Genomic DNA, 16,120 nt, shown 5'->3' on the forward strand with positions numbered 1-16,120 from the left:
AACTCACTTTATTTTTCTGGGCCTCAGTTCCCTCAACTGTAAAATGGGGATGAAGACTGACCCCTATGTGGGACAACCCGATGACCCTGTATCTCCCCCAGCGCTTAGAAGAGTGCTCTGCACAGAGTAAGCGCTTAAGAAATGCCAACATTCTAGAGAAGCAGCGTGGCTCCGTGGAAAAAGCACGGGCTTAGGTGTCAGAGGTCATGGGTTCTGATCCCGCCACCGCCAGCTGTCAGCGGTGTGACTTTGGGCAAGTCACTTCACTTCTCGGTGCCTCGGTGACCTCATCTGTCAAATGGGGTTGAAGACCGTGAGCCTCACGTGGGACCACCTGATCCCCCTGGGTCTCCCCCAGCGCTTAGAACAGTGCCCGGCACAGAGTAAGCGCTTCACAAATACCAACATTATCACGACCGCTCTGTCCTCCGTCTCCGGGCAACCTCCCCCCGCCATCCCTCGCCATCCCCCGTCTGACCACCCCCCTCGAAGCGGCCTCCCCCGTGGGCCGGACTACTCGATAATAACGCCGCTATTGGTTAAGCGCTCACTACGTGCCGAGCACCGTACTCGGCGCTGGGTCGATAGAAGGTGACCAGGCCAGTCTCCATCCCCGTTTTGCAGATGAGGCCCGGGGAAGGTGAGGGACCCGCCCCCCCCGGCAGACAAGTGGCGGCGCGGGATTAGAACCCACATCCCCGGCCTCCCCAGCCCGGGCTCCGGCTGGTCGGACGGGCCCCCGCCCCCCCGGCCGCGGCCCACCGGGCCGGACCCGCCCCCTCCCGCCCCCGGCTCCTCGGTCACTTCCTGATTCCCGTTTCCTGCTTCCCAGGGTCCGGGATAAGGAGCCGCCCCGCTCCCGCTCCCGCTCCCGCCCCGGCTCCGGCCCATCATCATCATCATCATCATCATCCCATCATCGGCCCATCCCCATCGGGCCGGCGCCCAGCGGTGAGGAGGGGGCGCGGGGGGGACGGGGGCAATCGGGGGCAGCCGGGGGCAGCGGGCAGGACCGTCCGGCCGCCCCGGGCCCCCTCCATCGCCTGGGGGGTGGGCACGGGGAGGCCCTTCCCCCGGGGCCGACCCTCCCCCCTAGGGCATCGATCCCCCCCCCCCCAAATCGCCCCAGGGGGGCAGCCTGGGCCTGACCTCCGATTGGACCCCATCAGCTCCCCATCCCTTCTTCTCCCTCCCTCCCCCCCGCCGCCCCCAAAGCCATGTCGTTCAGGAAGGTCGTGAGGCAGAGCAAGTTCCGCCATGTGTTCGGCCAACCGGTCAAGAATGACCAGTGCTACGAGGACATCCGGGTGTCCCGCGTCACCTGGGACAGCGGCTTCTGCGCCGTCAACCCCAAGTTCGTGGCGGTCATAGTGGAGGCCAGCGGCGGGGGCGCCTTCCTGGTGCTGCCCCTCAACAAGGTAGCCGGGAAGGGGGGTCGGGCCAGGGGAAGGAGCGGGGCGGAGGAGGGACGGGGGTCCCGGCCGGCAGGAGGCGGGGGGCGGGGGGCCGGGCGGGGCCGTGGCGTCGGCCCGCTCCGGCCCCGAAGCCTCCCCGTCCCCGCCCGCAGACGGGCCGCGTCGACAAGGCCCACCCCACGGTGTGCGGCCACACGGGGCCCGTGCTGGACATCGACTGGTGCCCGCACGACGACGAGGTGATCGCCAGCGGCTCCGAGGACTGCAGCGTCATGGTGAGCGGCCGGCGTGGGGAGCGGGGAGAGGGGCCCGGCCGGCCGCGGGGGGCCCGGCCCGGCCCCGCTGACCCTCCGCCGCCGACCTCAGGTGTGGCAGATCCCGGAGAACGGCCTGGCGCTGCCCCTGACGGAGCCCGTGGTGGTGCTGGAGGGACACTCCAAGCGGGTCGGGATCGTGACCTGGCACCCCACCGCCCGCAACGTCCTCCTCAGCGCAGGTCCGACCTCTGACCCCGTCCCCCGGGCCGGGGAGGAGGGGGCGGGGGCCGCTCCGGGCCGTCCCGCCCGGGGCCGGGCCGACCGCGGGAGGGGGGCGTCGGGGCCCGACGGGGGGGCGGGGGGGAGCGCGAGGAGGGCCGGGCCCACCGGGGGTGGGAGGAGGGGAGCCAGGCTGAGCCCGGGCGGCGGGGGTCCCCAGGCTGTGACAACGTGGTGCTGATCTGGAACGTGGCCACGGCGGAGGAGCTGTACCGCCTGGAAGACCTGCACCCCGACCTCATCTACAACGTCTGCTGGAACCGCAACGGCAGCCTCTTCTGCTCCGCCTGCAAGGACAAGACCGTGCGCGTCATCGACCCCAGGCGGGGCACCCTCGTGGCGGTGGGTGCCCTTCCCCCGGGGAGGGGGCCGCCCCGGGGGGAGGGGGCCGAGGCCAGCCTCTGTGGCGGGGGGGGGGGGGGGCTGTCCGACCGGGCCGAGGCGGGGAGGGGGATGCCTCTCCGAGGGGACTGAGGTGGAGAAGGCAATCTGCCGTGATATCATCCTCTCCCAAGCGCTTAGTACAGTGCTCTGCACACGGTAAGCGTTTAATGAATGCAATCGGCTATCTGAGCGGGAGGGGGCCGAGGCGGGGCTCTGAGGGGGATGGGGGCCGAGGCGGGGCTCTGTGGGGAGGGGGCCGCCTGAGGGGGAAGGGCTGAGGCGGGGCTGGGGGCCGCGCTGTCCGGCAGGAGCGGGAGAAGGCTCACGAGGGGGCCCGGCCCATGCGCGCCATCTTCCTGGCGGACGGCAAGATCTTCACCACGGGCTTCAGCCGCATGAGCGAGCGGCAGCTGGCTCTCTGGGACCCGGTACGTGGTCGGGGGCCGGGCGGGCCGGGCCGGGCGGGGGGACGGCACCGAGGGTCCCATCCACGCTGAGGGCCCCGGCCCGTCCTTCCGTCCCTCCGTCCGCCCGCGCCGGCGGGGGAAGCAGGAACACCTGGAGGAGCCGATGGCCCTGCAGGAGCTGGACTCGAGCAACGGTGCCCTGCTGCCCTTCTACGACCCCGACACCAACGTGGTCTACGTCTGCGGCAAGGTGAGGGGGTCGGGGTGGGGGCGGAGCCGGGCTCCGGCCGGGTCCCCGGGGTGGGGTGGTCCCCAGACGCCACCGACCCTCCCCTCCCTAGGGGGACTCGAGTATCCGCTACTTCGAGATCACGTCGGAGGCGCCCTACGTGCACTTTCTGAACACGTTCACCAGCAAGGAGCCGCAGCGGGGGATGGGGTGCATGCCCAAACGGGGGCTGGAGGTCAGCAAGTGTGAGATTGCCAGGTGAGACCCGGCTGGGGGAGGGGGGCGGGACCCCGGGGGCCGCCGGGGCCCTGGCCTTCCCCGGAGCGACGGCGTCTCCACGCTGTGCGCCGCTCTTGTCCCCATCAGGTTCTACAAGCTGCACGAGCGCAAGTGTGAGCCTATCGTCATGACCGTGCCAAGGAAGGTGAGGCCCATCTCCTGCCCTTCCCAACTCCCTTCTCACCCCCACCCGCCCCTCCTCCCTACAACCCTCCTTCTCTCTCTCTCTCCCTCCCTGTCCCCTTCCTTTTCTCCCTCCCCCTTTAAAAAAAAATTGTTTAAGCGCTTCCTATGTACCAGGTAGATCCCTCTAAACTATGAGCTCGTCGTGGGCAGGGATTATTGTTGCCTCGTACTCTCCCAAGTGCTTAGTACAGCGCTCTGCACACGGTAAGCGCCTAACGTGGCTGACTGAATGAATCCAAGCGAATCAGGGTGGACACAGTCCACGTCCGTCAGTCAGTTGTATTTATTGAGCGCTCACTGTATGCAGGGCATTGTAGTAAGCGCTTCACTCATTCCTTCAGTCATGTTTATTGAGCGCTTACTATGTGCAGAGCACTGTACTAAGTGCTTGGAACGGACAATTCGGCAACAGATAGAGACGATCCCGGCCCAGTGACGGGCTCACGGTCTAAACGCTTGGGAGAATACGATATGACAGTCCCACGTGGGGCTCACAGTCCTAATCCCCGTTTTAAGGGAGAGGTAACTGGGGCACAGAGAAGTGAAGGGCCGAGCCCAAGGTCACCCAGCAGACAAGTGACGGAGCTGGGATTAGAACCCGGGTCCCGCGACTCCCGGGCCTCCCGTTTTTCCACGAGGCCGCACTGCCTCTTCCCATTCCTCCCTCCCATCTAATTGGGCGGTTGTATTTATGGAGGTTTGCTGTGTGTGGAGCCCTGTACTGAGCGGTTGAGCAGCTTCACTGTACTAGACCCAATCCCTGCCCTTGAGGAGCTTGAAGTCTAGCAGGGGACATCTGATTAAGTAGAAGGGTTGGTACATCACCGTGTACGGGGACACTACGGGACGTTAAGAGGGTGAAAAGGCCGAGACCACAGGCGGGAGCGTGGAACCTGGAGACAAGCGAAATGAAACAGGGAAGGCCTCCCGGAGGGGGGATTTCGTGAGGGCTTTGAAGTTGGGGAGAAGGGTAGCCTGGTGGACTTGGAGAGGAGTTCCCGGTGGGAGACAGGGTGCGAGCACCAGGTGGGAAGGAGAGATGAGAAGGAATCGCGATTAGTAGATTGGTCTGGGATGGGCGGAGAGTGTGAGCCGGGCTCTAGCGGGAGGAGAGAGTTGGGGTGCCTTAAAGCCAAGGGTCGGGACCGTCCGCTCGACGGGGAGGGTGACGGGTAACCGTTGGAGGAGGGGAAAGAGATGTGCAGAATGACGTTTCGGATGGACCGGCCGGACCGTCAGCGACCGAAGTACCTGGGTTCCGATCCCGGCTCCCCCGCTTGTCCGCCGGGAGACCTTGGGCGAGTCGCTCGACTTCTCTGGGCCTCAGTTCTTTCATCTGTAAAATGGGGATTAAGACAGTGAGCCCCATGTGGGACGGGGCCCGTGTCCAGCCCCATTGGCTTGGATCTGCCTCGGGGCTGAGAGCGGTGCCTGGCACGTAGGCAGGGAACGAAGCCCTAGGAGTGCTCAGTACGGGGCTCTGCACGCGCTAAGAGCTCAATAAATACGATTGAATGCATGCATGAATGAGTGGAGTCAGCGCCTAACAAATACCAAAGAAAAAGCAAAGTACGGAGAAGGGAGAGGCTGGAGGTTGTCAGGCTCGGGAGGAAACCGAGTCAGGAATCGAATCAGGCTGGGGCAGATCCCCGGCCCGCCCCCTCTCCCATCACGCCTCTCCCCGCTCTGTCCTCAGTCCGACCTGTTTCAAGACGACCTGTACCCGGACACGGCCGGGCCGGAGGCCGCCCTGGAGGCAGAGGAGTGGGTGAAGGGGCGGGACGCGGAGCCCCTCCTCATCTCCCTGCGCGAGGCCTACGTGCCCAGCAAGCAGCGTGACCTCAAGGTCAACCGCCGCGGCACCCTGCAGGACAGCCGGCCCGCCTCGGCCCCCTCGGCCCGGCCCGGTGCCTCCGGCGGCGGGAGCGGAGGCCTGACGCAGCCTTCTGGGGTGAGGGGCCGAGGGGCCGGAGGGGAGGGGGCGAGAGCTGGGGGGCCGGGGGGTCCAAGGGGCATCGGGCGCGGGCTGAGCCGAGCCTGTTGCAGGAGGCGGCGCAGTTGCAGGAGGTGGCGAGGGAGCTGCGGGCCCTGCGAGCGCTGGTGCAGGAACAGGGCCAACGCATCGCCCGGCTGGAGGAGCAGCTGAGCCGAGTGGAGAACGGAGAGGCCTAGTCCGCCCGGGGCCTCGGGGCCTCGGCCGCGTCCCTCCCCTTAACCCTGCTTCTGCTCCCCCGGTCTGGAGCCGGGCCCGCCGGGGGCTGGGTGGGTGGGTGGGAGGGAGCGAGCGAGGGAGGGGGGGACGGGTCAGCTCTACTTTACCCATTGCTGGCCGGGGGGGCTGGGTGGGGAGGGAGGGCGAGGGAAATTTTGTATCCGGGAGAAGCCGCACGCACACGGAGGGACCAAACCCCGCTCCCCGGGGACCGGAGGGGGCGCGAGGGGGGAGCGAGGAGGGAAAAAACTATATTTTTCATTCCAATAAAAGCCTCTTTCTAAGCTTGCGCTCTTGCCTGGCGGCGGCGGGGGGCAGGAGGAGAAGGGGGTTGCCCGGAGGGGCAGGGGGAGCGATCCTGGGAGGGGGCAGAGAGCAGCGTTAAAATCCCGAAACGTTTTCGCCTCCCAGCGGCGTGGGAAGCCCCGGGGAGGTCGCTCTCCCCGTTTTACGGAGGAGGAAGTCGAGGCCCGGCGCTCCGGCCGAGGTTACGCCGCGCTACCGGGGCCGGGCTGGGGCCGGGAACTGAGAAGCGGCTTAGCCTCTCGGTTAGGGCCCGAGCCCGGGAGTCGGAAAGACCCGGCTGCTGATCCCGGCTCTGCCTCTTGTCAGCTGGGTGACCTTGGGCAAGTCACCTCCCCGGGCCTCGGTTCCCTCATCTGTACACCGGGGATTGAGATCGGGAGCCCCCCGTGGGACGGGGACGGTGTCCGACCCGATTCGCTTGGGTCTACCCCCGCGCCCGGTACGGTGCCTGACACGTAGTAAGCGCTTAGCGACAGGAGCTGGGTCCCCGAGGCCCATGTCACCGGGCCGCTGCTCTTCATGACGCGCCTTGGGAGGAAGTGGGGGGAGGGCAATTGGGGGGGCTGCACACAGGCCCCAACAGGAGGTCTGGGTGGACCCCGGCCCCCACCCCGCCGCCTTCCGGCCCCCAGCCTGGCCCCTGTCCCCCCACCCCCACCCCGGTTCCCCATCTCCCCGCCCCCGAGGCAGTCGGCTGGGGGGAGGGGAAAGGGGGGGTGGGACGGGAAACCGGAAACCCCAATGCAGCCCCCGGGACGGCCCGCTCCCCGCCCCTCTCAGTCGATCGAGGCGCGGAGTGGCAGCAGGAGCCCCGAGCGTCATCCGGACCCCCAGAGCCCCATGGTGAGAGCGGGCCCGAGCCACCCCGGCTTAGGAGGGCAGGAGGGTGGGCCTGGGGGGGACAGGGAAGGGGGGCGGCCACCCAAGTGCCCTCCGTTGGGGCAGCTCCTCTGCCCTCGGGACCGGCACGGTCAATCCATCGATCCTATTTATCGAGCGCTTAGTGTTGGGGGGCACTTGTCGTGCGCCAGCTCCCGGGACGCGGGCGCTTCGGGATTGCGCGGGGGAAGTGGGAGCGCACAGAGCCCCTGGGCTCCTGGCTGAGGGTCCAAGACTCCGGAGACGGGGTGCGGGGTGGGAGAGGAGGGACGTGGGGCCCCCGGGGCCGGCTTGCTGCCCCCCGGGGCCCTCCTGCGCGGGCATTCACACACACACTCACCCACACACTCGGGCCCGGGCCCAGTCACACTAGGCTGCAGCTGCGTCGCCTCCACCTGCCTCCTTCCGACCGCACATTTCCTCCCGGCCGGGTGGGCGAGCGGCCTCACGCTCCGCTCGCCACCTCCCTCCGCCCACTGCGTCCCGCTCTCACCCACTCACGGGTGGGCGGGCGAGCAGCTGCAGGTACACAGAAGCCCCAATCCGGGGAGGGGGAGGGGAAGCATCCATTTCAACCCCCTACCCAAATTCATCCCTCAACTTTTGCTCCCTCGGCCCCAATCCATCCTACCGGGGATGGGGAGACGGGGCCTTCCGGCCCATCCATCCATCCATCCATCCATCCATCCATCCATCCATCCATCCATCCATCCATCCATCCATGACCGTTCAAGGGGGCGCCACCATGTGCAGAGCACTGTACCGAGCGCTGGGGTGAGCACAGTGCGGTGTAACGGAAAGACCCCGGACTGGGAGTTGGGGGTCGTGGGTTCTAATCCCAGCTCCGCCACCGATCGACTGCATGACATTCGGCAAGTCGCTTAACTTAATGTTGGTATTTGTCAAGCGCTTACTATGTGCAGAGCACTGTTCTAAAGGCTGGGGGAGATACAGGGTCATCAGGTTGTCCTGTATGAGGCTCACAGTCTTCATCCCCATTTTCCAGATGAGGCCACTGAGGCACAGAGAAGTGAAGTGACGCCCACAGTCACACAACTGCCAAGGGGCAGAACCGGGATTCGAACCCATGACCTCTGACTCCCAAGCCCGGGCTCTTTCCACTGAGCCATGCTGCTTCTCTATGCCTCAGTGACCTCATCTGTAAAATGGGGATGGAGACTGTGAGCCCCACGTGGGACCACCTGATTAACTTGTAATATGACGATGATATCCGTTAAGCACTTACTACGCGCCAAGCACTGTTTTATGCACCCCAGTGCTTAGTACAGTGCTTGGCACACAGTAAGCGCTTAACCAATACCATCATTATTCGTATTACAACGGAAAAGGTGCCCCGCGTTCATTCATTCAATCGTATTTATGGAGCGCTCACTGTGCGCAGAAGCCGGGAAGAGCGACGGTCTGTGCGGAGCACTGTACTGAGCGCCGGGGGAGGCACAATGGAGGAGGCGCCACCGTGTGCATTCATTCATCCGATCGTATTTATTGAGCGCTCACTGAGTGCAGATCACTGTACTAAGCGCTTGGAAAAGTACATTACAGCAATAGAGACAATCCCTGCCCACAACGAGCTCACAGTCTGTGGGGGGGGGGGGGCGAGGTGATGGAGTGCAGAGCACTGTGCCGAGCACTGGGGAGAGCACAGTGCAGTTAGTAAACAGCTTCCCCACCTTTACACCGCTATCCTTTCTTCACCCCCGTTTTCAACCCCGACGGAAGTCACGTCCATACCCGTAATTTGTATTAATCTCTCTCTCCCCGCCTCTAGACCGCAAGCTCGTTGGGGGGGGAGGGACCTTGTCTACAGACCTCGTTATAGTGTCCTCTCCCACGCGTTTAGCACAGTGCTCCGCACGCGGTAAGCGCTCGATAGAGCGGGCAGACCGGATCTCCGCCCCGAGGAACCTACAGTCTAAAAACCTGAGATGGAGGAGGAAGGCTGCCCCCCCCCCCCGTGCCCCGAGAAGGGGACAAGGAAGTGCCCAAGGGAGAGCTGGGGGGGAGATGAACCAGCCAGGCGCCTGGGGGTAAGGGAGCAGGGTGTAGGGGCAGAGGTCAGCCCCAAGGGGACTCATTCGTTGACCGGATGGTATTTATCGAGCGCCTCCGGGGCGCGCGGAGCACCGTCCTGAGGGCCCGGGAGAGTATGCTCCAAGAGGGGACCTCACCGGCCCCTCCCGTCCTCTTCCCAGGCCGTGCCTTGGCTGTTGCGCTTGGTGCCCCTGCTGACCCTGCCCCAGGTGCTGGCTTCGGGGGCGGAGACCATCTCCACCTCCACAGTAGTTCTGCTCCTGGTGCTGCTGCTCCTCCTCCTACTGGGCCTCGCCCTGGCCTGGCGCCGCCTCAGCCGCGACTCGGAAGGCCGCTACCATCCCACGCGGCTGGGCACCACGGCCCTCCACCGGGCCTGCCGCCTGGCGGGGACGGTGCTGGACCGGGTCTGGCGTCGGGGGCGCAGCCGGAGAGGGCTGCCCGGCAGCGAGGAGCTGGGGGAGGGGGACGACGACGACGACGACGACGAGCGGGAGGAGGAGGAGGACCACGACGACGACGACGAGGCCCAGCGGCAGCCGCAGCAGCAGGAAGAAGAGGAGGAGCCACGGTCGCAGCGGCGGCCCGAAGAGGCGGCCGGCGGAGCCGAGGAGGAAGAGAAGGAGACGGAGGAGGAAGACGCCGAAGACGACGAGGAGGAGGAGAAGGCGGCAGGGGCGGCGGAGACGGACGACCAGGGAGACCGGGCGCCGGCGGGCAGCGCGGGGGTCCTGCTGAGTGACCTGCACGCTTTCTCGGGCAGTGCGGTCTGGGGGGCCGTGGACGGGGAGGGGGCCGGGGCGGCGAGCGACCAGGGCCCGAACGTCACGGCGCTGTAGGCCCCGGCCCCGCTCAGGACTGTGTTTCTTGCCCTCCTCTGCCCCTGAATAAACCATCTCTTCTCCGACACCAGCTGCCCTGTGTCCGTCCGTCCGCCCGGGCTGAGTGGATGAGACCACCCCCCGCGCCCTCCTCCGACTCCAAACTCCCACACGCTACCCACTGGGCGGTGTTGCCGAAGGGGTCTGCTGCGTGACCTTGGGCAAGTCGCATCACTTCTCTGTGCCTCGGTTACCTCATCCGCAAAATGGGGCTCGAGACGGGGAGCCCCACGGGGGACGCTGTGTCCATCCCGCTTGGCCCGTAACCAGCCCAGCGCTCGGTACGGTGCCTGGCACATAGTAGGTGCTTAAGAAATACCTTATTATTATTACTAGGAAAGGAGAAAGGGAGGCGGAGTTGTTGGCCTGCCCCTTTGGCCCCTCACCCGGAAAGGAAGGCTGGGACAGCCGGCGATGTAAAATTTAATTCCCAGAGTCACAGCGAGAGCAGCACAAGCCCCCCCTTCCCCGCCCCCACCCCGCAAAGCCCCCCCACAGCAGCCCCGCCCCGACAGTCCTCCGGGCAGGGGGTCGGCCCGGCCCGGGCTCCTTAACGGCCGCAGCGCCCTCGCCCCTTCTTGGCCTTCTTGGTGCCCGTCGGGGGCCGGATGGGGAGGGGGGCCGTGCCCACGGCAGGGGCCGGGGCGGGCGGCGGTTCCGGGACCTCGACGCTGGGTCTGAGCCCCTCGAAGGGGGAGAACTTGAGGGGGCTGAGGAGAAGGAGCGGTCGGTCAACGCTCCGCGCCCGGCCCCTCCGCTGCCAGCCCTGCCCGACCCCTACCTCTGTCCCTTCCCCTCCCCTTCACCCCAAGTAGCCCCCCTACCTGACGGGGGTGCGGGGTGAGCGCTGTTTGCGTTGGTAAGAGAAGCCTTCCTTGATGCTCTCTAGGACTGACGGGGCCACGTACGTGAAGCCCTGGCCGGGGGGGGGGGGGGGGGGGGGGGCAACGAGAGGCTTCAGGGCTCGGGCCCTCACCCGACCCGGCCCCCGGGGCCCCCCGCCACCCCACCCCCTCACCAGGAAGGCCTGGTCCGCGCTCTCGCTGAGGGCCGCGCCGTCCGGACTGTCCACTGGCGTCTGCCTCGTGAAGCGCGTGTCAAACTGACTCACGTCCTCTTCGGACTGCTGTGGGGTTGGGAGAGGGGAGAGGAGGGGGGTCGGGGTGGGGGTCCGGGGCCGCAGCCGGGGGAGGGGGTTTCTGACCGGGCAGGGCTGGGGTCGCGGCCAGCAGGGCCCCTCACCAGACAGGGCCGGAACGGGGGGTCCACTCGGCGAGCCAGGAGGTCGTCCCAGTTGATGTGGCGGAAGAAGGGCTGTTTCTGAGGACGGACGGACGGACAGATGGCCGCGGCTCACCCGCCGGGGAGACCCCGGCGAGCGGCCCGGCCCCCTCCCCATCCAGCGCCACTGCGGCCCTCCCCCACCCCCCGTCCCCGCCCCGGGCCCACCTGCACGTCAGCAGCGTCTCCGGCCCCTCCTCCGACTCGCTGACTCGGGTTTCGCTTCAGAAACTGAGGGGAGAGAAGAGGGGGTGCCGACGACCTTTAGGGCAGACCTGTGGTCCGAGGGCTCGGCCCGCCCGGGCCCAGGGGCTGGGGAGCGGCCCGCTAGAGGAACCATCACCCTCCGGCGCGGCCCCCCCACCTTTTTGAGGAGTTCGCGGGCGTCGGGCGTGAGGTAGGGAGGCAGCGTCAGTTTACCCCTGAGGATTTTGTCGACGGTCTTCTTGCGGTTCTCGGCGGTGAAGGGCGGCTGGAGGAGGCCGAGCGTGAAGGAGGGCCCCGGGCCCGCTGCCTGCCCCCCGCTCCTCCCCACAGGCGTCCCCCCCCCAACCACCTCGCCCCCTCCCCGCCACCCCCCGCCCCGAGCGGGTGGGACTTGCCGATCCGGTGAGCATGTCGTACATCAGCGCACCCAGGCTCCACCAGTCCACGGCCCGGTTGTGGCCGCTGCGAACCAGGATCTCGGGGGCCCTGGGGGTGGGGCGAGGCGAGGACATGAGACCCACGGGTCCCCGGGCTCTGCCCCCCGGGTCCCCTCCCCTCCAAGCCACCGGCCTCTCCTTACATGTACTCCACGGTGCCACAGAAGGTATGGGTGATGCATCCCTCGTGGATCGACTCCTTGCACAGACCAAAGTCTGTCAACTTGATGTGTCCTGGGAAGGGGGCGGGGGGGGGGGTCTTAGTCCCGGGGCCCTCCAACCCACAGACCCTAGTGACCCCTCTGCTACAGGCCCCCTTCCCCCTGCTGTGCAGGTCCCAATGACCTCTCTCCTCCCCAACCCAAAGGCCCGAGTGACCCCTCTGCCCCTTGACCCCACCCTCCTCCAGGCCTGGGTGACTTTTCTGCCCCGACTCACAGGCCCTGGTGACCCCTTGGGCCCCCGACCCATAGACTCCAATGATCTTTTCCATCCTCCCAACCCCCAGGCCCCCCGCCCCCGGGTCCCTGACCCTGGCTGTTGAGCATGATGTTCTCAGGCTTGAGGTCACGGTAGATGATGCCTTGGGAGTGCAGGTGGCCCAGGGCCAGAGTGATCTCGCCCAAGTAAAAGCTGCAAGGACGAGAAGCCTGGGCTGACCGCTGGGTCCCCCACGCTGCCTGGCCGGTGGCCCCTGCCCCCAACCTGTCTGGGCACGCTCACCAGGCAGTATCCTCCATGAAGATTCCCTCGCGCTCCAGATGCGTGAATAACTCTCCGCCTGCAGCCCAGAGACCCGGACACGCGGTCACTCCGATCGCTCCCCCCTACCGGGCACGGGGTCACCCCATCCGCCCCCCCCCAGGTACCTGGACTCGGCCCACCCGACTTCCTCCCCCAGTCCTCTAGGCTGCAAACTCGTCCTCTAGACTGTGAGTCCATCGTGGGCAGTGACTGTCTCTATTTGCTGTACTGCACTTTCCAGGCGCTTAGTACAGTGCTCTGTTCACAGTAAGCGTTCAATAAATCCGACCGACTGAATGCATGAATGAATGCTGACCTCTCCCAAGCACTTAGTACAGTGCTCTGCACACAATAAGCGCTCAGAGAATACGACGGAACGGACGGCGGTCCTGGCGGGCGCTCCCACTCCGGCCGTCGGTGCGCCTCTCTGTCCGGAGGGGGAGGTGGGTGGCACCGGCAGACCAGGAAAATGTGGGTGGCGGGGGGACCGAGACCCGGGGTGGGGAGGCGGAGCAGAGGGCGGGGTACGTGGAGAGAGGGGGACAGGTGCAGTAGAGAGATAGCTGGAGGGGAGGTCCAGCCCCCGCACGGCGGGTAGGAGGAGCCAGGGTGGAGGGGGGCAGGGCCAGTGCGACCGGGAGGCGGGGACAAGGTGATGGGGAGGTGGGGACAAGATGACAGGAGGCGTGGCCAGAGCAGGGGGGCAAGGCCAGAGCGATGGGAGGCGTGACCAGAGTGCCAGGGGGTGGGGCCAAGACGACAGGGACAGGATGGAAGGAGTGGCCAGAGTGGAGGGGCAAGGCCAGAGCATCAGGGGGTGGGGCCAGAGCAGGGGAAGGCGGGGCTAGAGAGGCAGGGGGTGGGGCCAGAGCAGAGGGGCATGGCCACAGCAATGGGAGGTGTGACCGGGGTGATGGGGGTGGGGCCATAGCATCAGGGGGTGGGATGAGTGGCCGGGGGGCGACGGGGAGGCATGGCCAGAGTGGAGGGGCATGGCCAGAGCAGTGGGGAGGAGTGCCCAGAGAGGCAGGGGGTGGGGCCAGAGCGGTGGGAGAAGGGGCCAAGGCGATGGGGAGGCACGGCCAGGGCAGCGGGGGCGTGGCTAGGGCGGCCGGGCAGCGGGGTCCGGGTCCGGGCCCGGGGCGGGCGGGCTGGCGGGGCGGTGCGGGGCCGGGTTTGCGGCGCACCACTGAGGCACTCGAGGATGAGGTAGAGCTTGCCGCCGGTCTGGAAGGCGTAGACCAGCTCCACGATGAACGGGTGCCTCACCGCCTCCAGGATGCTGCGCTCGGCCCGCGTGTGCGCCGTGTCTTTCGCGTTACACACGATCTTGGCCTGGGGAGGGGGCGGGGAGCCGGGTCAGGGCCGGGGGTGGGGGCGGCGGGGTCTGGGGAGAGATGAAGGGGCACGTTCCCACCCCCAGGCCGGCCGGCACTCACTTTCCTCAAGACTTTCATGGCGAAAATCTTCCCCGTGTTGGTTCCCTGCACCTTCCGCACCTGAAACACCTGGAGGGAGGGAGAGGGCGGGGGTTGGCTCAGAGCAGGGAGGGGGTCCCCTCCTTTCTGGCCCCTCACCCGTTCGCTCAATCGTATTTATTGAGCACTTACTGGGTGCAAAGGACTGCACTAAGCCCTCGGGAGAGTACCATGTAATACCAGATGGACACAGTCCTATCCAAGAGCTCACAGTCTAGAGGGGGTGACAGATGTTAATATAGATAAGTACATCCAAGCACTTAGTACAGTGCTCCGCACATAGTAAGCGCTCAATAAATACTACTGAATGAATAAGTAAATCAATAGGTAAATGGATCGATGAATAACAGATCTATAGATATGTGCTGTGGGGGTGGGAGGGAGGCCGAACGAAGGAGCAGGGCAGAGCGGTGCAGGAGGGAGTGGGAGAAGAGGAGAGGAGGGCGCAGGCGAGGAAGGCTTCTTGGAGGAGGGCAGGGAGAGCGGAGAGGGGCCGGCCGTGTGGCAGTGCAGGGCGCCGAGAGCGCGGCCCAGGGAGGCGGCCGGCCTCCCGCCCGTTTCTCCCCCACCTTGCCGTAGCCCCCTTTGCCCAGCACACGCAGCAACTCGAAGCAGTGGGGGCCGATGCGCTCGGGGCCTGGATTCACGCTGCTTTCGGACAGCTCCACTTCCTCGTAGCGCCCCACCGGCCTGTGGACACAGCAGACCTACTCCAGGTCCACCCCCGACCCCCTCCTACCCCCACTCCGGCCCCCCGACTCCAGCCCCATCCCGTGACTCTGCTCTTGCCCCGTCGCCCCCAACCCAATCCCGCCAAGCCCCGAGACCCTCCCCCGGCCCCACCTCCCACCTCCCACCTCCCTCGGCCTGGCCCCGACCCCTCCTCCCTAATTATCACCCTGATCGTTATTACTATTACGTTATTACTAATCATGGGGAAGCAGCATGGCGTAGGGGATAGAGCCTGGGCCTGGGAGTCGGAAGGTCATGGGTTCAAATTCCGACTCGCCACCTGTCTGCTGTGTGACCTTGCGCCGGTCACTTCACTTCTCTACGCCTCAGTTCCCTCACCTGCAAAACGGGGATTAAGACTGTCAGCCCCATGCGGGACGGCGTTCAACCCGCTTTGCTTCTATCCATCCCCAGCGCTCAGTACAGTGCCTGGCACGTAGTAAGCGCTCAACAGGTACCATAAAGGGGATTATTCGATATCGTTATTACCGGCGTCTTTGTCCAGCGCTTCCCAAGGACCGAGCCCTAGTCCTAAGGGCCGGAGGGCAAAGGTGGGACCCATCCCCGTCCCACCCTAGGGCTCGCGGTAACCGGCGCAGCGCGGCTCGGCGGCAAGAGCCCGGGCTTGGGAGTCGGAGGTCATGGGTTCGAATCCCGACTCTGCCACTTGTCAACTGTTTGGCTGTGGCCAAGTCAGACCGTGCGCCCGTCAAAGGGCCGGGACCGTCTCTATCTGTTACCGATTTGTTCATTCCAAGCGCTTAGTACAGTGCTCTGCACGTACTACTGAATGAAATACTATTGAATGAACTTCACTTCTCTGTTCCCTCCTCTGTCAAATGGGGATGAAGACTGGGAGCCCCACGTGGGACAAGCTGATCACCTTGTATCCCCCCAGCGCTTAGAACAGTGCTTGGCACAGAGTAAGCAAATACCCCCATTGATTCGCGGTTTGCAGGTGGGGAAAGCGAGGCGGGCGGCTTGTCCTTCCTGAGCCCGCTGGCGGTACTCACTCGAGGCCGGCCGCTCTGAGCTCGGCGTCCACATCCTGCGGGGGAGACAAGAGGTCAGCCTGGCCCGGGGGGAGGCGGCGGAGCCGGGAGGAAGGGAAGGAAGGGAAGGAAGGAAAGGAAGGAAGGAAAGGAAGGAAAGGAAGGAAGGAAGGAAGGAAGGAAGGAAGGACCCGGAGCTCACCGCGGGGCTCAGCTCCGGCTCGCCCTCGCCGTCGCTGGCCTCCTCCGTCTCCAGGTCGATGTCGAACACCGCGGCCATGCCGGCCCCGTCCCCCGCGGGCCCTCCGGCCCCCTCCTATGCCTTGCGTCACCGCCAGGGTGACGTCAGAACCCGGGCCCGAGGGGGGGGCGTGACGTCCTGCAGCCGCTCTCCCAGGACCGCCTGCGGCCCCCCGAGGACGCTGGGAAATGTAGTTCGGCCCCAGGGCTCGGACCTCCGAGGACGCTGGGAAATGTAGTTCA

At 66.1% G+C, this 16,120-nt stretch overlaps 3 protein-coding genes across 4 annotated transcripts; 2 read left to right on the forward strand and 1 right to left on the reverse strand.

Moving 5' to 3' along the window:
* Positions 1-602: 602 nt before the first annotated feature.
* On the forward strand, positions 603-5,711 carry CORO1B (coronin 1B). Its single transcript, XM_029061658.2, has 12 exons — positions 603-640; positions 833-951; positions 1,216-1,418; positions 1,568-1,690; positions 1,782-1,911; positions 2,112-2,293; positions 2,644-2,763; positions 2,888-2,992; positions 3,084-3,229; positions 3,338-3,395; positions 5,133-5,387; positions 5,483-5,711. The coding sequence occupies exons 3-12, from the start codon at positions 1,218-1,220 to the stop codon at positions 5,606-5,608; spliced, it is 1,446 nt and encodes a 481-aa protein (XP_028917491.1). The 5' UTR covers positions 603-640; positions 833-951; positions 1,216-1,217; the 3' UTR covers positions 5,609-5,711.
* Positions 5,712-6,727: 1,016 nt separating this feature from the next.
* On the forward strand, positions 6,728-9,797 carry LOC103166790 (protein tyrosine phosphatase receptor type C associated protein). The gene is made up of 2 exons (XM_029061322.2): positions 6,728-6,797; positions 9,047-9,797. The coding sequence occupies exons 1-2, from the start codon at positions 6,795-6,797 to the stop codon at positions 9,722-9,724; spliced, it is 681 nt and encodes a 226-aa protein (XP_028917155.1). The 5' UTR covers positions 6,728-6,794; the 3' UTR covers positions 9,725-9,797.
* A 455-nt stretch (positions 9,798-10,252) lies between these two features.
* On the reverse strand, positions 10,253-15,988 carry RPS6KB2 (ribosomal protein S6 kinase B2). Of its 2 annotated transcripts, XM_029061320.2 has the most exons (15): positions 15,840-15,988; positions 15,659-15,693; positions 14,483-14,603; positions 13,875-13,943; positions 13,623-13,770; positions 12,415-12,472; positions 12,224-12,324; positions 11,835-11,925; positions 11,650-11,740; positions 11,412-11,519; positions 11,216-11,278; positions 11,009-11,086; positions 10,785-10,892; positions 10,591-10,682; positions 10,253-10,476 (listed from the first exon to the last, which is right to left on the reverse strand). In XM_029061320.2, the coding sequence occupies exons 1-15, from the start codon at positions 15,915-15,917 to the stop codon at positions 10,317-10,319; spliced, it is 1,401 nt and encodes a 466-aa protein (XP_028917153.1). In that variant the 5' UTR covers positions 15,918-15,988; the 3' UTR covers positions 10,253-10,316. The 2 variants fall into 2 exon arrangements, with proteins under 2 accessions (XP_028917153.1, XP_028917154.1); XM_029061321.2 differs by lacking the exons at positions 14,483-14,603; positions 15,659-15,693.
* Between the last annotated feature and the right edge of the window lie 132 nt (positions 15,989-16,120).

Source organism: Ornithorhynchus anatinus, chromosome 3 (genome assembly GCF_004115215.2).
Source record: "Ornithorhynchus anatinus isolate Pmale09 chromosome 3, mOrnAna1.pri.v4, whole genome shotgun sequence".
Classification (NCBI taxonomy): domain Eukaryota; kingdom Metazoa; phylum Chordata; class Mammalia; order Monotremata; family Ornithorhynchidae; genus Ornithorhynchus; species Ornithorhynchus anatinus.